The sequence below is a fragment of the Octodon degus genome, unplaced genomic scaffold (genome assembly GCF_000260255.1).
Source record: "Octodon degus isolate 3935 unplaced genomic scaffold, OctDeg1.0 scaffold00125, whole genome shotgun sequence".
NCBI lineage: Eukaryota > Metazoa > Chordata > Mammalia > Rodentia > Octodontidae > Octodon > Octodon degus.
Window position 1 is genome coordinate 3,585,705 of NW_004524701.1, and position 19,556 is coordinate 3,605,260.

Genomic DNA, 19,556 nt, shown 5'->3' on the forward strand with positions numbered 1-19,556 from the left:
GATAGTACCTGGTGCTTATCTGTTACTAAGTAAGATGACAACCCTACAATAGCAATAACACCTTCTGAGTCCTCTAACATTCACATGGACCCAGTGCACACGAAGTAATTGTTTTTTCGGGAACTAAAGTTGCAGTGATTGTAGAGTACAGAAGCATTAGCTTTCTGTCAGTGTGACAGACACTGAGATAATTGACTTTGAAGAGGAAAGTTATATTTTGACTCACCACTTTAAAAGGTTTTAGTCTATAATTGGTCAGCATGGTTATTTGGGCTGTGACAGCAGCACATCTTGCTGGGAGCTCAGAGGCCTAGAAGTGCTCAGCTTGTGACCAGGAAGCAGAAGAGACCAGAGTTCCATAGTCACCATGACCGTGTGGCCCCCATGACCGAAAGAGCCCCCAGGGCTCTATGTTTCAACAGTTTAACCCCCTCCTGGTGGAGAGCACTATGGACACCCCTAAACAACCGGTTTGGAGAGCTACTTTAAGATCCAAATGTTGCAGGACAATTTTACAATCATATTTTCCAAAATTGTTCCTACATATGTAATGTAGAATGAAAATTTAGATACAGAAAGACCAGAAACATTTGCTAATCAAATAAAAATTCAAATTAGGTTTTCAGTTTTTGAAGTCATATTTTTAGATCCTTTAATGCTATCTCAAAGTAAAAGTGTCCTTTAGATTTCTGACTATAATTGATAGTACTTTTTAGTCTTAGAGCTAAGTTTCGGTGCTTCCAAGCATTGCCAGTTCTGTCTGACTTCCACTGAATAAGAGACATTATCATTAGAAAAGAAGCAGATGCAAGCTGTTTATGCTAGGAAATGTTCCATAGATGGAGAGGAGCAGTGCTTTGTAACATCTGTATGTGGAACACAGCTTTTCTTCAGCAAGTGTAGGAAGTTTCCTCTCAAGTGAGTAATTTAGCTGCTCTCTACTTGACTACCAGCTGCTCAGCGAGCCTGATGCTCCTGCCCGTGTGAGGGCAGGGCGTGCGGAAGCTAAGCTCCCAGGGCGGCGCAAGGCAGGGCAGGGAGGAAGGCTGCTCCCTGCCAAGGCTCACCTGCTCTTTCCACTGGTCTGCATGGTTCCCAGCATGTTCTTCATTTCATTTTGGTTTTTTTTAGTGGAACTGGGGATTAAACCCATGATGTTCTACCACTGAGCTATATCCCCAGTCCTCCTTCAAAATTTTTTGGGGATGCTTGTCCTTTTCCAAAACACTTTCTGTCTGATTTTTAGTTCCAAGAATGATTCTGACAGCAAGTAGTACTACCTTTTAAACTGAAAAAAAAAATCACCCATTTTGAAAAAAAAGAAAGAAGAAAGAAAGAAAGAAAGAAAGAAAGAAAGAAAGAAAGAAACTAACTCTCCTATTTGGTAGGCAATGTGGTATGGTATATATATATATATATATATATATATATATATATATATATATATGATGGTTAAAGCTGCTGATGAATTGACTATGAGATGAGATTGTTCTGGTTAGTTTTAGTTGGCCCAGTATAGTTATATGGTTCTTAAAAGTGCAAAAACAAAAAGAAAAACTAAAGGTGTATTTGATGTAAAGCATATGTCTTAAGAAGAGTACATTTCAGTTCTCTGATCAGATTTTGGAAGAGTTTTAGCCTAGGTTTCTTTATGTTTGTCTTCTAAATTATGGGAATTACAACATGTGTTTAGCAGCCCTTTCATTTAAGCAATGACTACTATGAGCGTTCTTGAAATGTGATTGTGATTGCAAATGGGAGGAAGATCACATGTGCATAGACAGTGAACCTTGATGTCACTTACTGCTCATATTTTCTCTTTCTCTGTATTTACTGTGCTCTTTGCAGCATTTTAGAACTGCTTTCTAGCCTAAGTAACTTTCTCTTCATCTTGTTAATATTCTTTAATAACTTTCTTTAATCTGCCGTTTTATATTTTTGACTGACAAGTCTTCCACACGAAAGGTACAATTTTCAGTAATCTTTCTGCTTGCTTATTTTTCATTTCATCTTCTAGTTTTGAAATATTTCATGTAGTTATTTGACATTTCATGTCTGTAGTCTGCAGGTATTAATTACAATACATAGTCTCAAGGTCTTAAATCTCTGTGGCTTGGCTTTTCTAAATCTCATTTATAGTATCTGTTCCCTTTTGTTTTTTGACGTTTATTCCATAAGCATGCTTCTCATGTTCTTCCTCCTTTTTCTCCCATTAACTCTTCCCTCCCTTGTTTTCTTCCTTGTGATCCTACCTTGTACCACAGTTTTTGTTCTGCACTGATGATCAAGTGCTCTTGAGGCAAGACCTCCTTTAGTGTACTATTCATCCTACCATTGTTTTGGGATTAAAAGGTTTTTACTTACTTTTCTCATTTCTAGGACAAAATATCCAATGTACAAAGTTGAAGGAGGAAAGATTCATTTAGCTCACAGTTTTTAGAGATTTTAATCCATTATCAACTGGCTCCAAGGCAGGTTGCATGGTAGACAGGCATCACAGAGGAGAAACAATCCACAGTGGGCAGAAGGTAGCAAAGCAACAAGGGATGACCACAGCCCTTTCTATGCTTATGTCTTATCCAGGCTACTTATGACATGTAGGACAAGCATCCTTAATCCTAGTGCCCTTGACCCTTGCAATGCACCAAGCCTCTTGTGAAATTGGAGTGGACATTTCCTAACCCCACAACTCTTGCATTCTACATGTACCCAAAACCAGTGCCAAACGGGGGATGTTAAGGTCTGCAGTCATTTGGAGCAGTAGCCAGACTTCCCTCTCTCTTGCCTGTAAGAGTCCAGTGCCTATGCACCTAATTCCAGGACTGAATTCTCTAAGCTGCCACCATTCTGGAACATGGTACTCTGGGGCTCTCTTCTCAAAGCAAAGTCTTTGCAATTTTGAGGTTGTGAAGGATGGAGTCCTCCTGCTGCTTGTGATGGCCTGAGGCCACCTTTTCTGTCCTCTTGTTCCTTCTCAGCAATCCAGATCTTCTCTGTCTTTGCAATCCACAGCTTTACTGGCATTTCCTTGCTGGCCCCACTCAACATTTTAAATCATTCTGCTGGACTCTTTGCTCTTGATTCACAATACAGATCTGACTAAAAGTCCTTAGCCATAGCCATTTTACTACCTAAACCTTAGACTGATTTCAGATTTCTTCTAATAGATTTAGTTCACCACCTTTAATCTCAGTCTCAGGCAAAGTCTTTGGGCATGGGCAAAATGGAGACAAACTTTCTGCCAAGCCATAACACACATCCTTAATCCTAGTGCCCTCAATCACTATAATTCAATCCCAGTGTCACATATTTAGATCCAGTCACCACTATAAAAAGCCCTACCTGTGACCACATGAGACTTTGGGAAGATATCTAAATACAGACTATATCAAATACTACTCTAAGAGATTTCCTCCGGAAGGGATTTGTGATTTGTTTTCACAAAGAGGCATGACATGCTACAAACCTAGCACAAATTTAGTACTATTTGATAGGACCAGCTTCATACCAAAACATTAGATTATGTCCTTCTAGTTTTAAAGGGGTCAAAGCTTAGATTTTGCATATCATCAGATGGTATTTTCTGCCTGGTCACAACCTGTCTTTTGTACACACTTTATGATGACTGTTTTGTGCTCCAGTCTTCAGTCTTTGGCTGTCTCCTCCTCAATTTCTTTCTCTTGCCCTTTTTTCTCTTCCTCTCTTTCCTTTTCCTGTTTGAAGAGTTTCTTTATCTCCTTCTGTGCATAATAGTGCATTATAATTTTGTTTCTTTTATCGTGTTTATGATTAATTATATGGTGGCAAAGATCTTTCAGAGTATCTAATAACTCATTGTAGTGGTGAGAATGAGAGTACTCTCTTCTACCAAGTACTGGATATCTGCTCAGATTTGTCCTTTATCAAATTTATAATAGGTAAAAAAAAATGCCAATTTGGAAACAATATTTTGAACATTCAGAATCCCCAGTCCCAAATACATTTGAAAGAGGGCCGGCCACATAGTTCAGTGGATTAAAGCACCTGCTTAGGCTGACAGATGCAGCGGCCTGGGTTTGATCCCTGGAATGCCATGCAGGCCTTGCCCCCGGGGTGTTCTGAGACGGTGATTAAGTCTGGGCATGGTAGCGCTCGCCTGTAATCCCAGCACTTGGGAGGATGAACATAGGCAGATCACTCCGAGTCTGATTTACATAGTGAAACCCTGTAGACCCTGTACTAAAAAAAAAAAAAAAAAAAAAAGTAGAGTCCCTTCCCAATGCATTTGAAAGAGAACAGCATAAATTAATAAATATAAACCACTTGTCTATATAAAGAAAATTAGTGACTAAATATATTTTATATGCATTAATTGTTTCTCTTGAGGGGCATTAAACATACTATAGTGCTGTGAATACACTGACAGAATGTTTTGGAATTTAACAGGTCCAAAGAACGATAGCGAAGCAGATTCAGATGGTGAAGCAGATTGGAAAAGGCCGCTATGGAGAAGTCTGGATGGGAAAGTGGCGTGGAGAAAAGGTAGCGGTGAAAGTGTTCTTCACCACGGAGGAAGCCAGCTGGTTCCGAGAGACAGAAATATATCAGACAGTGCTAATGAGGCATGAAAACATATTGGGTGAGTAAGTGTGTGTGGTGACGTTTGGGATTTTCTAGCTTTCATCTCTTTCTCTGTTGACATCTGCATATTAATTCATCTGTCTAAACCCATCATGAAGCACACAGAAATTTTCTTCTTGGTGTTAGCCCAAGAGCCTCATATGCTGCCAATGGGACACAGCACAGGCAAGACGAACGGGGCAGTTTTGTGAGTGGGCAGTGGGTTGGACATGGGATGCTCTCAAATGTGTTCACTTCAGAATCAGGAGTTGCTGATGTAATGCCAGAATTTTGAAGGCTTTCTTAAGGATTTGAAGGAGCATATTTTTGCTTAAATGTTTTGTATAGTTAGACGCATTTATCTACAGGGTATATTTATATCTAGATTTTTGTGTTGATTTGCTTGTTATTTTCTCAGGCTAGAGATGATCTATCTGGATCATTCAAGAAGTAGAAGTTATTATGTACTGTTTTATAAACAGTGCTTACCTATAACTATTATACGCTAAAGGAATATATATATCAGTCACTGATCAGAAAAGGGTTGTATTTGCAGATATGAATTTTTAATCTTTCTGTATCCCTACAATTTTTATTATCTCTGGTTGGTATTCATAATTTAACACTGTTGTAGGCATAATCAGGAAAGTAGGTGAAATGCTGAACAGGAGACATCTATAAACAAAGAATGATATTTAAAAATATGAATTATTCCTGATTGTTTTTCAAAAATGTCTCCAACTCTTTTGTCTTTTAGGGTTCATTGCTGCAGATATCAAAGGGACAGGGTCCTGGACCCAGCTGTACCTCATCACAGACTATCATGAAAATGGTTCTCTTTATGATTATTTGAAGTCCACCACCCTTGACACTAAATCAATGCTAAAATTAGCTTACTCCTCTGTCAGTGGCCTGTGCCACTTACACACTGAAATCTTTAGTACTCAAGGCAAACCAGCTATTGCCCATCGAGACCTGAAAAGCAAGAACATCCTCGTGAAGAAAAATGGAACTTGCTGTATTGCCGATCTGGGCCTGGCTGTTAAGTTTATCAGGTTAGTATCAGAATGGACAAGTGTACTCCTGCAGGTAGGGCTGAGGTGTGACTCAGTAATGGACCCCAAATATATGAAAGTCTTCACCATTTAGAAGATGGTAAATTGAAGTTCTTGATCTTAAAAAAGAAATGATTTCCTCTACAGATTTAAGTTTGGAAATATGAACATCTTGCCAATAAAGTTGATTAAACTCCTTTTCTGTTTTGAGTTCCTCATCAAGTCTATATCTCAAAAAAAATCACCATGCTCCTCAGATTCCCAGCCTTTTCCCCACCCCCATGAAATGTCTTTGGAGCCTGGGAGAGTAATCATTTGTTCTTCCAGCCTGGTCACCTGCAGTGTCTTGGTGCTTGGTTTCTGCCCCTCTACTGCTGTGTTGAGAGAGGCACCATTGTGGTCTCCACAGCCTCATCTTCCTGCCTGCACTTGGCTTCATGTCCGGCCTTTCCCTCTGTTCCTGATGTGCCTTCGCTGGCCAGGTTTTCTCCTCCTCTCCACTGGTTCTGCTCCTGTGCTCTGTGTCACACATTTTCCCCCATGAGGTTTCCAGCTTATCTTTCTAGTTATGGGTTTTGTGCTCCCCTATTCATGGTTTTCCAAAGTGACTACATCTCCTCAGTGACATCCCCACTTGTAGCTAGCCAGGCCTCCCCAAACCGTGTTTTTGGACTCTGAGGTAACCCATCATTCTGTTACTTCTGCTTTCCAGTCTTTTCTACCTGTTGCTGCTGAGCTTATTTTCTTGAAGCCTTTGGGTTAGAATGTATCGGGAGTCCCTTGGGGTAGTCTGTTCTTTGGTGCTTTGTTAGTCCCATGCCCCCCACACCACTTACCTTTGCTGCATGTGTTCTGAACACTTTGTGTTTCTCACACCCCCAAGTGCTTTTGATAGGCTTTATCATTACCTGCATACTCATATGCCCTTCTCTGAACTCCCACTGGGTGTTTACAGTCTCCTCCTCAGAGACATCTCGCTCTCTAGCAAGTCTGAGTTTTAGTTGATCTCCTCCTCTCCAGTGGAAAACCTCTGCATATTATCAGGACATCCCTTACAGTGTTTCATGGAAATCATTGATGATAAATTTATCACTTTTACGCTAGAGTTAAACCCCTTGGAGGTATATAACATGTATTTCTCAGATTTGCACTCGATCTTCTTTCTTGTTACTAAAGCATTGCTTAAAATTTTTATACATTGAATAAATGAATGATTCCATACAGAATATAGAATTAAGGGTGAAAAAGCAATGTGTCCTAGCTGCAGAGAACCTATACATTCAGGACTAAGCTTACCTTTCCCATTTTATATTCCACCTACCCTCCAGTTTCTGCTTCTTTTGTGAAACTGGCCTTGTGTGATTTCCTTATGTACCGTGTGCTTGCTACTGCCTTGCTTGCAATTACACAGGCTATAGCTTGGGCCATCCCTACCTCTGCAGGTGCCTTAATCCGATTTGAGAAGCGTCTGAGTAGCTTCAGCCTCCCCAGTGAGGAATAATGGCGCTCGATCCTGCTCTGCTCCAGTCATTTCCTGGCCATTGTCTGCCTGGCATTACAATTATTTTGATGCATGCCTTGCCTTTCATATTAGTCCTTAAAAGCAGGATCCATGCCAGATTTAATAATATATTTCCCATTTGACCCAACATAGTGAGTCACTTGTAAGTATTTCTGCATCACTTTAAATAAATATAGGCAAGAGCAAAGTAATGGAAACTCCTCTTCTCTGTAGATCTTAGAGTATCAATTATATTTCTCAAATTTGGTCTCTCAAATTGTATGTAGACCCATATTCTAGGAAGTGGAAGACATTTGTTTTAAGGGATAATTAGTGCTATTGGTCATTGATCAAGGTAGGAAAGAGATGAAATGGCGGCTCAGACGTTGGCTGGCCGCACGCACCCCTGCAGCGGCAGACCAGCTGGAAGACATTCATTTCAGCCTGTTTCCTGCTCCGTTAAATAGAAGCTGCATTTGATGTTGCCAAAGGTCCATTCTATATTCTTCTTTCATGTATTTTAAAACTTGTACTTTCCGTTTTTAGCCTAGCTTTTAAATAATGTTGCTGTATTTCTTTTTAAGTTTTCACTCTTTTCCTGTTTCATATTGTGCATATTAGATGCACTCTTTATTGTATGTTTTATCCCAAATGGATTCATAGAAAACAATGCTGAATTATCAGACTTCACAGGTGAAAATGCTGTGAGAACTTTGTCTTTTCCTGAGCATCTACGTAGTGTTAACTGTTCCCTTAGGCTTTTAAGTTTCTGGGAGGTTTCCAAGCAAACTCAGAGGCAGAGAGAGGCACAAACAGACAACAAGAGATGGTGCCTCAGAGATTTCCTGTCTGTGCAACTGTTTTTGCCCTGCCTTGGGTTTCTCCCAGAACTCTTTGTGCCAATGCATTTCTTGCTCAACTGTGATTCAAGCTGGACAGTGCCTGGCAGACCTCTCACGACCCCACCTGTCCCTTGGGAAGAGAAGACAGTGGTGTGTGAAATGCCTTAAAGGCCCCTATGCAGCCTATCACTTCTTACTTTGGAAGATCAAGCAGGCCCTCTGGTACTTCTGTGTCAGAATAGGGGGAAAATAAATCCTTGCTCAGGGTCTTTCTGGTATTAAATTTTAAATAGGGAAACATACAGTGAAGACTAGACTGTTGCACCACCTGATGATTAGTGATTGTCAAATTGTCCAAGTGCAAAAGAAAGGGGGCACAGTGCAGTGGGAACTGAATTTCCTGAGCCCTTCCAGTGTCAACACTTCCAGACCCATATTTGCTTTATCCATTCTGTGAGTTGTTTTTGTTTGTTTTGTTTTTCTTTAAAGTGGCGAGACTAGACAACTTGCCGAAGTCACAAAGCCAAGCTCATTAATGGTAGATTCTGCAACCAAATCCACTTTCTATGAAAGAGCTGTTAGTTGTAAAGTTCTATTCTGACAACTCAGTGATTTCTTGAGATTTAGCAGCATTGAACTTCAATAAGCAGAACTATATAATTTTCCTCATTGGCAATGAGGGCAGAGTTCAGTTGAGGTAATAAACATGTTAACCTTCAGCTTGTTCTCACTGTGTTGATGCCCTGGAAAAGGTCAGGGAGGGACTGCTCCTGCAGGAAGGCTACACTCCTGTCATCCTCTCCTTAGTGTGTCCACCTGGCACATGCAGATGGGAAGATGACCTCTGCGTCCCTTTTTTGTGCTCTGGCTCTGCACTGTCATAGCCTTGCACAGTGTCAGAGTATTCTCCTTTGTTCCCTTCTTGCACTCCAAGCATAAGCATGAAAATTTGCTCCCTTTCTATCCACCCTGGGTTGGAAGGGCCACTTGAGGCTGATACTGGAGGAAGCTTTTTGGCCATCATCGTAGCTCCCTTATTCCATCATGATTTTTATTTTTATTGCCACTGATAAACAAGTGAGTTTAGTCAGAAATAGGAGCTTAATATCTGTGCCTCTCACAATATTGGGACTTGAAGGCTGCCCTGTGTTTTGAGATTCAAATGCAATTAGCCATTAATATCCCCATTCTTGCCTAGTGCTCTGGGGAGTTGAGCATCACTCACCGCACATGTGGGCATACAGAAAAGCTCATTTCCTCTCTGACACTCCACTCCTGTGTTTCTCACATATGTTGTACACTTCCCTCATAATGTAGTTGCTGGCTCTTTTTTGCCAGACCACTACTAGCCAAGGGGGAGTTAACTGGGAATTATGTTGCATAAAATTTAGTCCTGATATTCCTGTACCAGGTCTTGGTCCTGACTGTTGTCTGTCTTAATATCTTGGGCCAACAGGAGGACTCATCTCCCTGCATGGCCTCACATCTCCATCCTCACTTTATTGTGGGATTTGTCCTTCTCAAGAAACTACAGTTTTTTAAATTTCATTCTGTTCAAGCCCTACTGGTCCTTATTTTTATGATGAAAATATGATTCTAAGACAAAGTCAAGGAAGGAAGCTTTATCCTGGAGAGAATTTATGTGACACCCCTTGTGTTATTCAAATTATTTTTATTTTCTTCCAAGCCCACCCAAATCTGTGTCTCATTGGTATCATGTTAACAGGCACAAAAGCCCTGTTGGGTCTAGCGGGAACACTGATGGTAGAAGGATCGCTGTGTAAAGCGAGGTACTCCTGGAATGCCCTCCTGACAGTGTGCGCGCCCTGTGCAGAGGGCTGTGGCCCTGCTTTGTGGGAAAGGAGGAAGGCCTGTTCTTCCCTGCGCCTCGTGCAGCACCCACATTTCTGACAGGATGCTCTCAGCTGTCCTTCATCAATACTCATCTATTCTGTATACTTGTCCAGCTTGTAGATGATTTTGGGGCCATTAGGACCTTATGCCTATACCCTCCCTCTTAATACTTACACTGTACATTTGTACTTTCTGATTCTGTTAGGTTCTTTTCACACACACACACAGCACATGTATTCATGATTTATGATCTGTATTTATGATACACAGAAAAGTATTTTTAAAAGACAGCTATGTAATATTTAATATTAACACATGGTAACAATTCCTCCCCCCCCTTTTTTTTTTGGTCTTTTTAAAAGAAAGAAAATATTGAAAATAGCTCTGTTGCATTTCTTTTCCTATTTTATTCCCTTTTATCCCTTCCAGAAGTAACCAGTATCCTGTTTCTATTTTCCATATATGATTTCAGGATCTGACTATAGAGTTACTACAGGTCTGGGGTCATTTTTCCATCTCTCCAACCCCTTTCCATATGTGTCTTTTCTGCTAGCCTTGTTCTCAGCTGTCCACACTGCCCTGGAGCAAAAGACAGAAGCAGCTGAAGACTCCCTAGCCTTTTCTGTTTCCTTCTTTCCTTCTGACCCTTTCCTTCTGTAATACTTCACCTTTTTCTTAAATATATGGCTCCTACTGACTCACCTTTCTCTTTTTCTTCCTTTATTACTGATGCCCTAGTGTTAAGTCAATTTCATTTCTGTTTTGGGCCTTGAAAATGAACGTGGACTCTCTGTGTGTGTTACAGCATTTGGGCACATGTAGGATGGTGCCATGGACACCTAAGGACGAAGTGTAGCTGGGTTAGCGTTGTGTGCAGAGATGCACCTAGGAAGGCGGGGTGGAGCGGCAGGTCTCAGAGATGGATGCATTCCGGTGTCAGACACAAACTGCTTACAGTTAGTGTGCTTGCCACTCAATGTAGTGCCAAAGGCATTTGCCATTAGGTTAATAGATCTTTAGCAGAATTAATTTGCTCAACAAAATTCTGTTTCTCTTCCAAGATATTGATAGTGTCTCATTTTATGGCTTTCATATAACAAGAGTTTTACATGTAAAAACCAGGTAAACACATTAATTTTGCTAAAGGTCTATTAACTTAATGGCAAATGCCTTTGGCACTATATTTAACAGCAAGATTGCTGTAAATAGGCCTTTTCCTTCTTTTACAGTAGATTATTTTCCTCAAGGTACACCTTGAGTGGACATGCATTAAGCTGTCCTCTTTGGGAATGTACCAAACAATTGTCACAGATACTTGAGGCTCCAAGGGATTAACTAGGATGACAGATACATATTTATTCAAATACTAATAAGGAAAATATATATTCAAATGCGAAATACTCAGAGAAGAAATTATTCGAATGCTACCGGGAAAAATACCTCAGGTAGAGAAAAAAGGATGGACTTGCAATGCTAAGCTTGTGTGATTGTGGAAGGAACTGGTTTTCTGCGTTATGGAACTTCAGAATCCATCATTATAGAGAAAAAGAGTTCTCTAACCCTGACCCTTTTGTAGTGGTTCAAAAACCTTAATTCTGCCATTAGGTAGTGAAACTTTTCAGTTTTCCATGGATGTCTCCATGTCACAGAACCTGTTATCAATTCCTGAATTCCCAAATCAAAAAAATAAAAATAAAAAAAGCCAAAATAACAACCATGAGGTAAGATTAGGAATGGAATTGCCAAAACCTTTCTCCCTGATGGCTAAAGTGTATCTTTTGTTGTTCTAAGTAGCCTTGTTTCTTTTCCCCATAAGTGTTCTGGTATGTAATTCAGGCCCTTAAATATGCTCTTTCCATTTGCAAATCCATGTTCGTTTTGTCTGTCTAGAGCCCAGCATTCCTTGCCTGTCTTCCTCTAAAGATTACCAGTTAGCATGTGCTCAGTCATGAGGTACCTGCTGTGTGCTGAGTGGAGGGAGCCGGGAGGAGGGACAGAGACCTTACAGCTGAGCTGGAGCCTTGCACCGCCTCTTCAGCTCTTCTCCTAGTTTCTTATTAGCATCTCCTCAGTGTGCTGCCCTCTTTACCACCTACGATGTAATGCATGTCTCCTGGTCAGTGCTGAACATGAATGTTTTTACGTCTTTTCCTGGTCTTAGGAAAAACACCCAGGACTCTTAAGTCCTGTCTTTGCAGATAGAGAGGAACAACTGCTGTTTAGATTTTTTTATACATTGGCTTTTATTTAATACATTGATGATATGTCTATCCAAATAGTTGTAGGTAGGGATTCTAGCTGGAGAAGAATTCTAAAAGGTTCTAAAACTGAAGTTTTATCTTTATGTCTTAGAGAATGTAAAGCCTCTTGAGATCTGCAGTCATCTGCCACATCTTGAGTTTTCCCAAACGACACTGCATGTTTTATATTTTAGTAGAGAACGAGGAAATAAGATCAAACTCAGGGTTTTTTTTTTCAAAACCTACTTGTGTTTTTGAAAATTTGATATTATTTGTGATTAGCATAATACACATGATGTTTAATACACAAATCTGAATCGTTGAGAGGCAACAGAGTGTGATAGAATATGGTACAAAGGTATAGCCATTTTCTATAACCTTTAGTTTAATAATGAGGTTGCATATTTTTCCATTTGATAGTTTCACATCTACCTCACCTGAGGGTGGTTGCATTCTTCTTAGTGCCTTTACTTTCTGATGTCTGCAGTGCTTATTAAGCATCTGACATGTGCCTGATGCTGTGTGGAGAGGCCTTTTGCATGTCTCCCTTAGTCATCAGCTGGGTAGCTCTGCAGTTTCAAATCCTGGCCTCAGAATTCTGGCCCCAACTCATCATGTGAGGCGGTGGGCTCCACGTGCTATCAGCAGTCAGAAGCCCCCACTCCTGTCTCCTGTCAGTCTGTGGAAAATAGTAATAAGTCACTCACCCTGTGAAGTAAGCCGGAAACACCACATCGCATTGTTCTTTTCCTCCTTTTTTTTTTTTTTTCCAGAACTGGGGATTTAACTCAGGCCCTTGCGCTTGCCATGGAAGCGCTTATTCCACTGAGCCATCTCCCCGGCCCCTTCTTCTCCTTTAAAGAAAAACTCAATATCATGATGTCATGAAACATTACTGACAATAGAAAGCACTTTTTATATGTGCTTTGTTGTTTAATAAAATATTTAGAAGTTTGTGTTGGTTCTCTTTTTCTTTTTTTTACTTATTTCTAGATATAAAAGCCCTATAACACCTGGATTAAAAAATACTTTTTTGGTCTAGGGCATAACAGTGGTAGAACAATTGCTTACCATATGTGAGATCCTGGGTTCACTTCTCAGGACTGAAAAAAAATATTTCTTAAAATATAAAGGGGATGATAGAGTATAAATTTGATCCAGTAGTATGATGAAATTTTCCATGTTAGTCTCACCTGTGACCATTGTGAATTACATTTTGAGGAAATGTCTTTGTTCTCTGTTTTGTTTCGCATTTTCCATTAAAGCCCCTGATGTTTGAAGAACCATTTCATGTCATCATTTGTCCTCTTGAATAGACAGTGCTCTGCTTGCTCTTTCTGTAGTGACACGAATGAGGTTGACATACCGCCCAACACACGGGTTGGCACCAAGCGCTACATGCCTCCAGAAGTGCTGGATGAGAGCTTGAACCGAAACCACTTTCAGTCCTACATCATGGCTGACATGTACAGCTTCGGCCTCATCCTTTGGGAGGTTGCTAGGAGATGCGTTTCCGGAGGTAAGAAACTGATGTCACTGAAAAGAGACTGCGGGAGGTACTGCCAGTCCTATGTGGTCCTCAGTTAAAGGTATTATACTGTCTGCAAAATCAAGGTCTTTTACTTTCTTTTTTTTTTTTTTTTTTGCTGACGCAGTTATAAGCCTTCTAGAAAATGGTATTTGACATACTACGATAATCTCTGGCGACTTCCTTCCCTCCACGATTGCTCAAGAACGACTTGCAGACACACTGTCAGTTCCCCATCATTTCAGGATCTCCCTTTACTGGTGTATGTCATCGCATTTCTGTTTTGAGTTCTTCCTTCCACAATTATTCCATAAAGTCAACCTTTTTCTTACCCATCTGACTTCTTCTTACTTAAGTGCTGGCCCATCTTCAACCCTTGTTGTATCCTGTAGCTGTTCCTCTGCTGAGGCAGCCATAGAGCCCTAAATGTGGGGTGCACAGCCTTCTTCCTTACCCCTCTACTTCACTACTCTGCAGAACTTCCTCATAAAGCACATTGAAAGCATCAGTTTTTATCAAATGGAAATAAAGACATCAGAATATTTTTATCACTTATGATAATTTTTCTATAAGCATAAGAATTCCCCAGTAAGGCAAACTATAATCAATACAAAGATATCCTTAAAAATCCCAAAATATTACTACTCATGCTATTTTGATAGTAAAACCTTCATAATCTGTCTTCTAGAAGATTCCAACTTCTTTTAGGCAAGAAGCTGGAAGTTAAGCTTCTCTGTATTGAGCACAGAATATAACCTTCGTATTTATTGTTATTAAAATTATATTCATGGTTATGCTCATTAGAACCTTGATGCTGTTGTCATTTCTCTAAATGGCCAGTTTAAACTCTGCAAGGTTATGAGTTTGCCCCACTTGCCCTGTTTCTGTCTCTTATAGTTGACGCAGCCTGCCTGCCCCAGGTCAGGTAGGTGTAGCACTCATACCATTAATCCTAGCCAGAGCTCTGCCAAGCCAGTCAGTAGACTGATTTATTCATCACACACCCTTGATCCTAGCATGATACGCTCTAGATCCAGCCACCTCAGAAAAGCCCACCTGTAACTGCATGAGGTTTTGCGGGAACAGCTAGACACAAGCTCTACCATATGATAAAGCAATGAGAAAGGGCTATCATTCAAAGCCAAATGTTGATTAATTCATAATTTTATGTGGTTGGCTGTACCTTTATCTGTTGTGCTTTATGTCCTGCCTCACTATCCATCCATCCATCAGTCCATTAGCCCCTGAGGAGAATATGAGATGAAGTAAACAGAGGTAATCCAAGCCCACAAGATATTCCACTTTTTGAGAGTGGGAAAGAAAATAAGAACTGAAAGAAAGTGAGGGCTCCTGTGTGTCAGGGCCTGACCTTTTATTATTTCACATGCTGAGATGAAAATGGGACCCAACAGAAGTAAGTGCAAACTTAGACTGTACATGCTATTGTGCTCTGCAGTCCCTGTAGAACAACAAGTGATGAGCAGATAATCAGGTAGAATGGTCTAAGAAACTTTTGAACCTTCTGGTCATTTATGATTTTACGTGAGTTTGAATCTATGAGAACGGACCCAACACAGAACCCAGGTTTTGCCAGAGTAGCCCCCTAGTGAATTTATTGATGTGGTGTATACTGCCAACTTGATGGCCTCATCATTTTCGAGTGAAAAGCAATAACATTTCTGTAACAGTTGATTGAAGATGGGAGCCAAGAGTGCTCTGGAAAGCGACTCAGAGCAACGCTGTCTCCTCCATGGAGGACAGAGTGATTGGTAGGAGATCCTCAGAAGCACAGGTCACCTGCCTCTGTGAAGTACGGGAGGAAAACATAGAAATTAACTACGAGAAAAAATGGAATGTAATGCAAAACATTTAGAGAACAAAATAAAAATCATGTTTAAACCTGAGAAAATCATGGTTAATATTTTGGGTGTATATAATTTTCCAAAATCATTCGTATATTGTAAAAAATGTAAACTGATATTTGGTTCAAATAGGTCCCACTTCTAAACTTGTCATGATGTTTATGGTCGCATACTACAGAAATAGAGCAGTCGTGTTGTGCAGTATGGATTCTGAGTCATCTCCCAAATCTGCACTGAGATTGAATATAGATTATTTTAAATTTTGATCTTTATAAAATTAGAAACAAATGAGATTCTTGTTTTACTTAGATTTTAGAAATTAGAAGAAAGGCTTGGAGACTGTTATGGTTTGTGTCTAGTTATCCCCTCAATGTCTCATTCACTCATGAGGTGGCTTCTGGAGTTTGCTATGGATTTTTTTTTATTAATTTTACTGAGACAAATAGCAATGAGACAGTTTCAAAGCAGGTTAGTAGGACAGTTTCAATAATTAGTATATTGCATATTGTTGTCTTCATAGTAGTTATTCATAGTACAAGATGCAGACATGATATCCTGTCCAAACACTATTAGTACAAATCTTTCTTCACGTTGAATTCAGAGAAAGTAGCTGTATATCTATCCTAAGTATTTTGTACATACAGATACAAAATGGTCCTTCATTTATATCCTCTTTTTTTGTTTAGTTTTGTCAGAGATGGGTATTCCATTGCCATTTAAATATTGTAGGTGCGTGAGTTCAGCAAAATAATCCAATATAGTCCAGTAGTCCATTATAGTGGTGGGTTATCCTTAGGACTGGCAATGTCAGAAGTTGTTAACTTGAGCCTTTTATAGCTCAGCATATTAATATAGCTTTACTTTTTTACCTCATTTTTATACATTTTTGCTGGATGGTTAAGACCAAGATAAAGCAAGACCTGTATAACAAGAAATGTAATTTCTGTATCTAACAAGGTCAGTCAAGTCCTCTCAGGATTTACCCTGAAACCTTGTACCACAGTTTGTAGCTCCTTTGTGAGTGTCAGCCATGTGGATGAGTCATGACCATACTAGTCCATAGGTCATGCTTAAGTATATCCAAGAAAACAGAAATTATCCCATGCATATTATCTGACCACAGTGCAATGGAACTGGAAATAAACAACAAAACAAACCAGAAAAAAAAACCATAAATACATGGAAATTAAACCACACCCTCCTCAGCAACTAGTGGGTCACAGATGAAATGAAACAAGAAATTGAACAATATCTGCAATTCAATGAAAATTCAACCACAACTTATCAGAGTTTATTGGATGTGATGAAAGCAGTTCTTAGAGGGAAATTTATAGCTGTGAACTCACACATTAGGAAAACAACAGGAACCAATAAAGACCCTAAGGCTGCACCTCCACCATCTAGAAAAGGAAGAGCAAACCAAATCCAAAGCCCAAAGACAGGAAGAAATCATAAAGATTAGAGCAGAAATTAATTCAATTGAGACTAAGAAAAGAATTCAAAGAATTAACAAATCAAAAAGCTGGTTCTTTCAAAGATTAAATAAAATTGATAAGCCCCTAGCCAACCTCATCAAAAAAAGGAAAGAAAAATTTAAATACAAGCAATAAGGAATGAAAAGCATGTAATTACCACAGACCCAGTGGAAATTCAAGAGATCATCAATAGCTACTGTCTTAGTTACTCTTCTCTCGTTGCTGGGACAAATACCCGACACTCAGAATGAAGGAAGGAAAGGTTTATTTAGCTCACAGTTACTGGAGGTTTCAGTCCATACTCAGCTGGGTCCAATGCAGAGCAGCACATAACAGAAAGCAACCTTTCATGGCCGCAGCAAAGAGCAAGAGCACAAGGGCTGGGTAACAGCAACTCAAGCAGCTAGCTTCTCTTCCCACCTTACATTGTAATGCAGATTACCTGCCCCAGGGCAGGTGCAGCAACCACACCCACAGTAATCAATCACAAACTCCAGAAGCCACCCCAAGACTGCATGAGGCTTTGGGGGGACACCTAGACAGAAACCATAACAGCTACTTTGAGAATCTTTACTTTTACAGAATAGAAGACATGGAAGAAATAGACAGATTCCTGGAAAGGTACAAATTATCAAAACTGAATCAAGAAGATATAAGAACTCTCAATAATCCAATAATAGCCAACAAAATACAAAATGTAATAAAAAACCTGCCGAAAAAGAAAAGTCCAGGTCCTGATGGATTCACAGCTGAATTCTGTGATAGATTTTTGATCCGATGTTGGAATTATACCCTGGAGCAGGTACTCTGCATTACAATGTAAGGAGGGGAGAGAGGCTAGCTAGCTCCCGGAGCTGCTGCCAGTCCCTTTGCTGTTGTTCTTTGCCTCTGCCATGAAAGATTACTCTCTACCGTCTGCCACTCTGACTTGGAGCCAACTGAGTAAGGACTGAAACCTCCACTGACTGAGCTAAATAAACTTTTCCTTACTTCATTTTGGATGTTGGTTATTTGTCCAAATAATGAGAAAAGAGAAAAGGTCACAACAGAGACCTATGATAATATTGATAATATTTTGCATTAACTTTTTAATTCTCTTTTTCTAAATTAGGTTAAGCTCCATTGGGTACATGTGTTAAAAATTTACTTTGTTGTTCTGAGTTTAACTTTAAATTTTCTAGTGGTTTCCTTTGACAGCAGTTTTTGAGTTTGGCTTTCCCCCCAACTTCACATAAAATAATAATACCAATAACATTTTTCCAGGGATTGTGGAAGAATACCAGCTTCCCTACCATGAGCTGGTGCCCAGCGATCCCTCCTATGAGGACATGCGGGAGATTGTGTGCATCAAGAAGTTGCGGCCCTCATTCCCCAACCGGTGGAGCAGCGACGAGGTAGGACTCCAGGTAACCGTGTGGCTACCGCTGACTTCTAAACCAACTTCTGCTTTGCCAGAATTGAAACTACTCACTGTTAAAATTTGTCTTGGTCTTAATGGTGATGATCATATTGCCTCGTTGTAGTACTTTGCATTGAGCTATGTGCAGTGTGTCAGAACATCTTTTTCCTTTCTTCCAATTTTATTTGGTCAATTCCAAACATATTGCAGAGTCTTTATGGCTGGTGACACTACTCCTTTTGTTGAGAAGTATGGATGTTTGTGTCACGGCTATTATTTCTTCCTTGGTGTGTTTTCAAACCATCTCCATTTTTCTCCATAATAAACCCAAGTACAACTTTTGATAAGAAAAAAAGTAGGCATCTTGCAGGATTGAGTTTTCTATACAGTTCAGTGATTCAAGTCAGCCTAGCTGAGCTGCCTGACTGTGCTGTATGTCTTTGTTAATAAGGGTAATGAGATGTTATTTAAGCAAAACCATGTGCAGCTTGGCTCTGAGGATTTGGCAGTGAAAATATGTCAAAAGGGAGATGCTAGGAAAGACAAAGTAAGTTGGTGGCCATGCCCCTCCTGCTTCTGCCCTGGGTTCCTGCGCCTCCCCTCTCACCGCTGTGCCCTGATGCTCACCCAAGGCCTGAGTGTTCCACGAGGCTGGAACATTCAAAGGAAGCTTGAAGAATGCCCTGAAAACGGAAAAACCAATATTCTCATCAAACCTTCTCCAAGCCTAGTGCAGACAAATGGGCAGAACACGATTCACTACTCATAAGCTAATTATTTAGTGTAAATTTCATCTAAAATAACTTAGGGTTCATTGGTTTCTGTGTCATGTCACTGAAATGGTAAGCAATATCTATGTGCAGGAAGCATTACAAGGTGCTGGAGTGCCAGTGTTTTGAAGGTGGTTATGATTGTCAGTATCATTTGGAATGCCTTCCATAAGGACTTTCAGCAAAGTGAAATCATGCTTTTCAACAAGACCAGTAATTGATGTACCACAGAAGAAAGCTTCAGCAATGCTGTGTGCAGGGTATTCATCTTGTTAGGTGGCACAGTGTGATTTTAACATTGTAGTAGACAGCTGTGATTTAGAAATAGCCATGTTTTGGCTGACACTGACAAAGGTTCTACAATCTGAGGTACAGGATCTCAGGATAAATCCTGAGGGGATTTCACTGACCTTATCAGACCAAAAAGCTAC

General features: G+C 40.0%; 1 protein-coding gene across 8 annotated transcripts in view; it reads left to right on the plus strand.

The window, feature by feature from the left end:
• The window catches only part of Bmpr1b (bone morphogenetic protein receptor type 1B), a 482,076-nt gene that overhangs the window by 461,184 nt on the left and 1,336 nt on the right, over positions 1–19,556 (plus strand). For all 8 annotated transcript variants that reach the window (XM_023700599.1, XM_023700598.1, XM_023700597.1 and 5 more), the window contains 4 exons: positions 4,426–4,618; positions 5,357–5,654; positions 13,435–13,610; positions 18,220–18,350. In XM_023700599.1, coding sequence (XP_023556367.1) covers positions 4,426–4,618; positions 5,357–5,654; positions 13,435–13,610; positions 18,220–18,350 — 798 coding nt within the window. The remainder of the gene's footprint in view (positions 1–4,425; positions 4,619–5,356; positions 5,655–13,434; positions 13,611–18,219; positions 18,351–19,556) is intronic.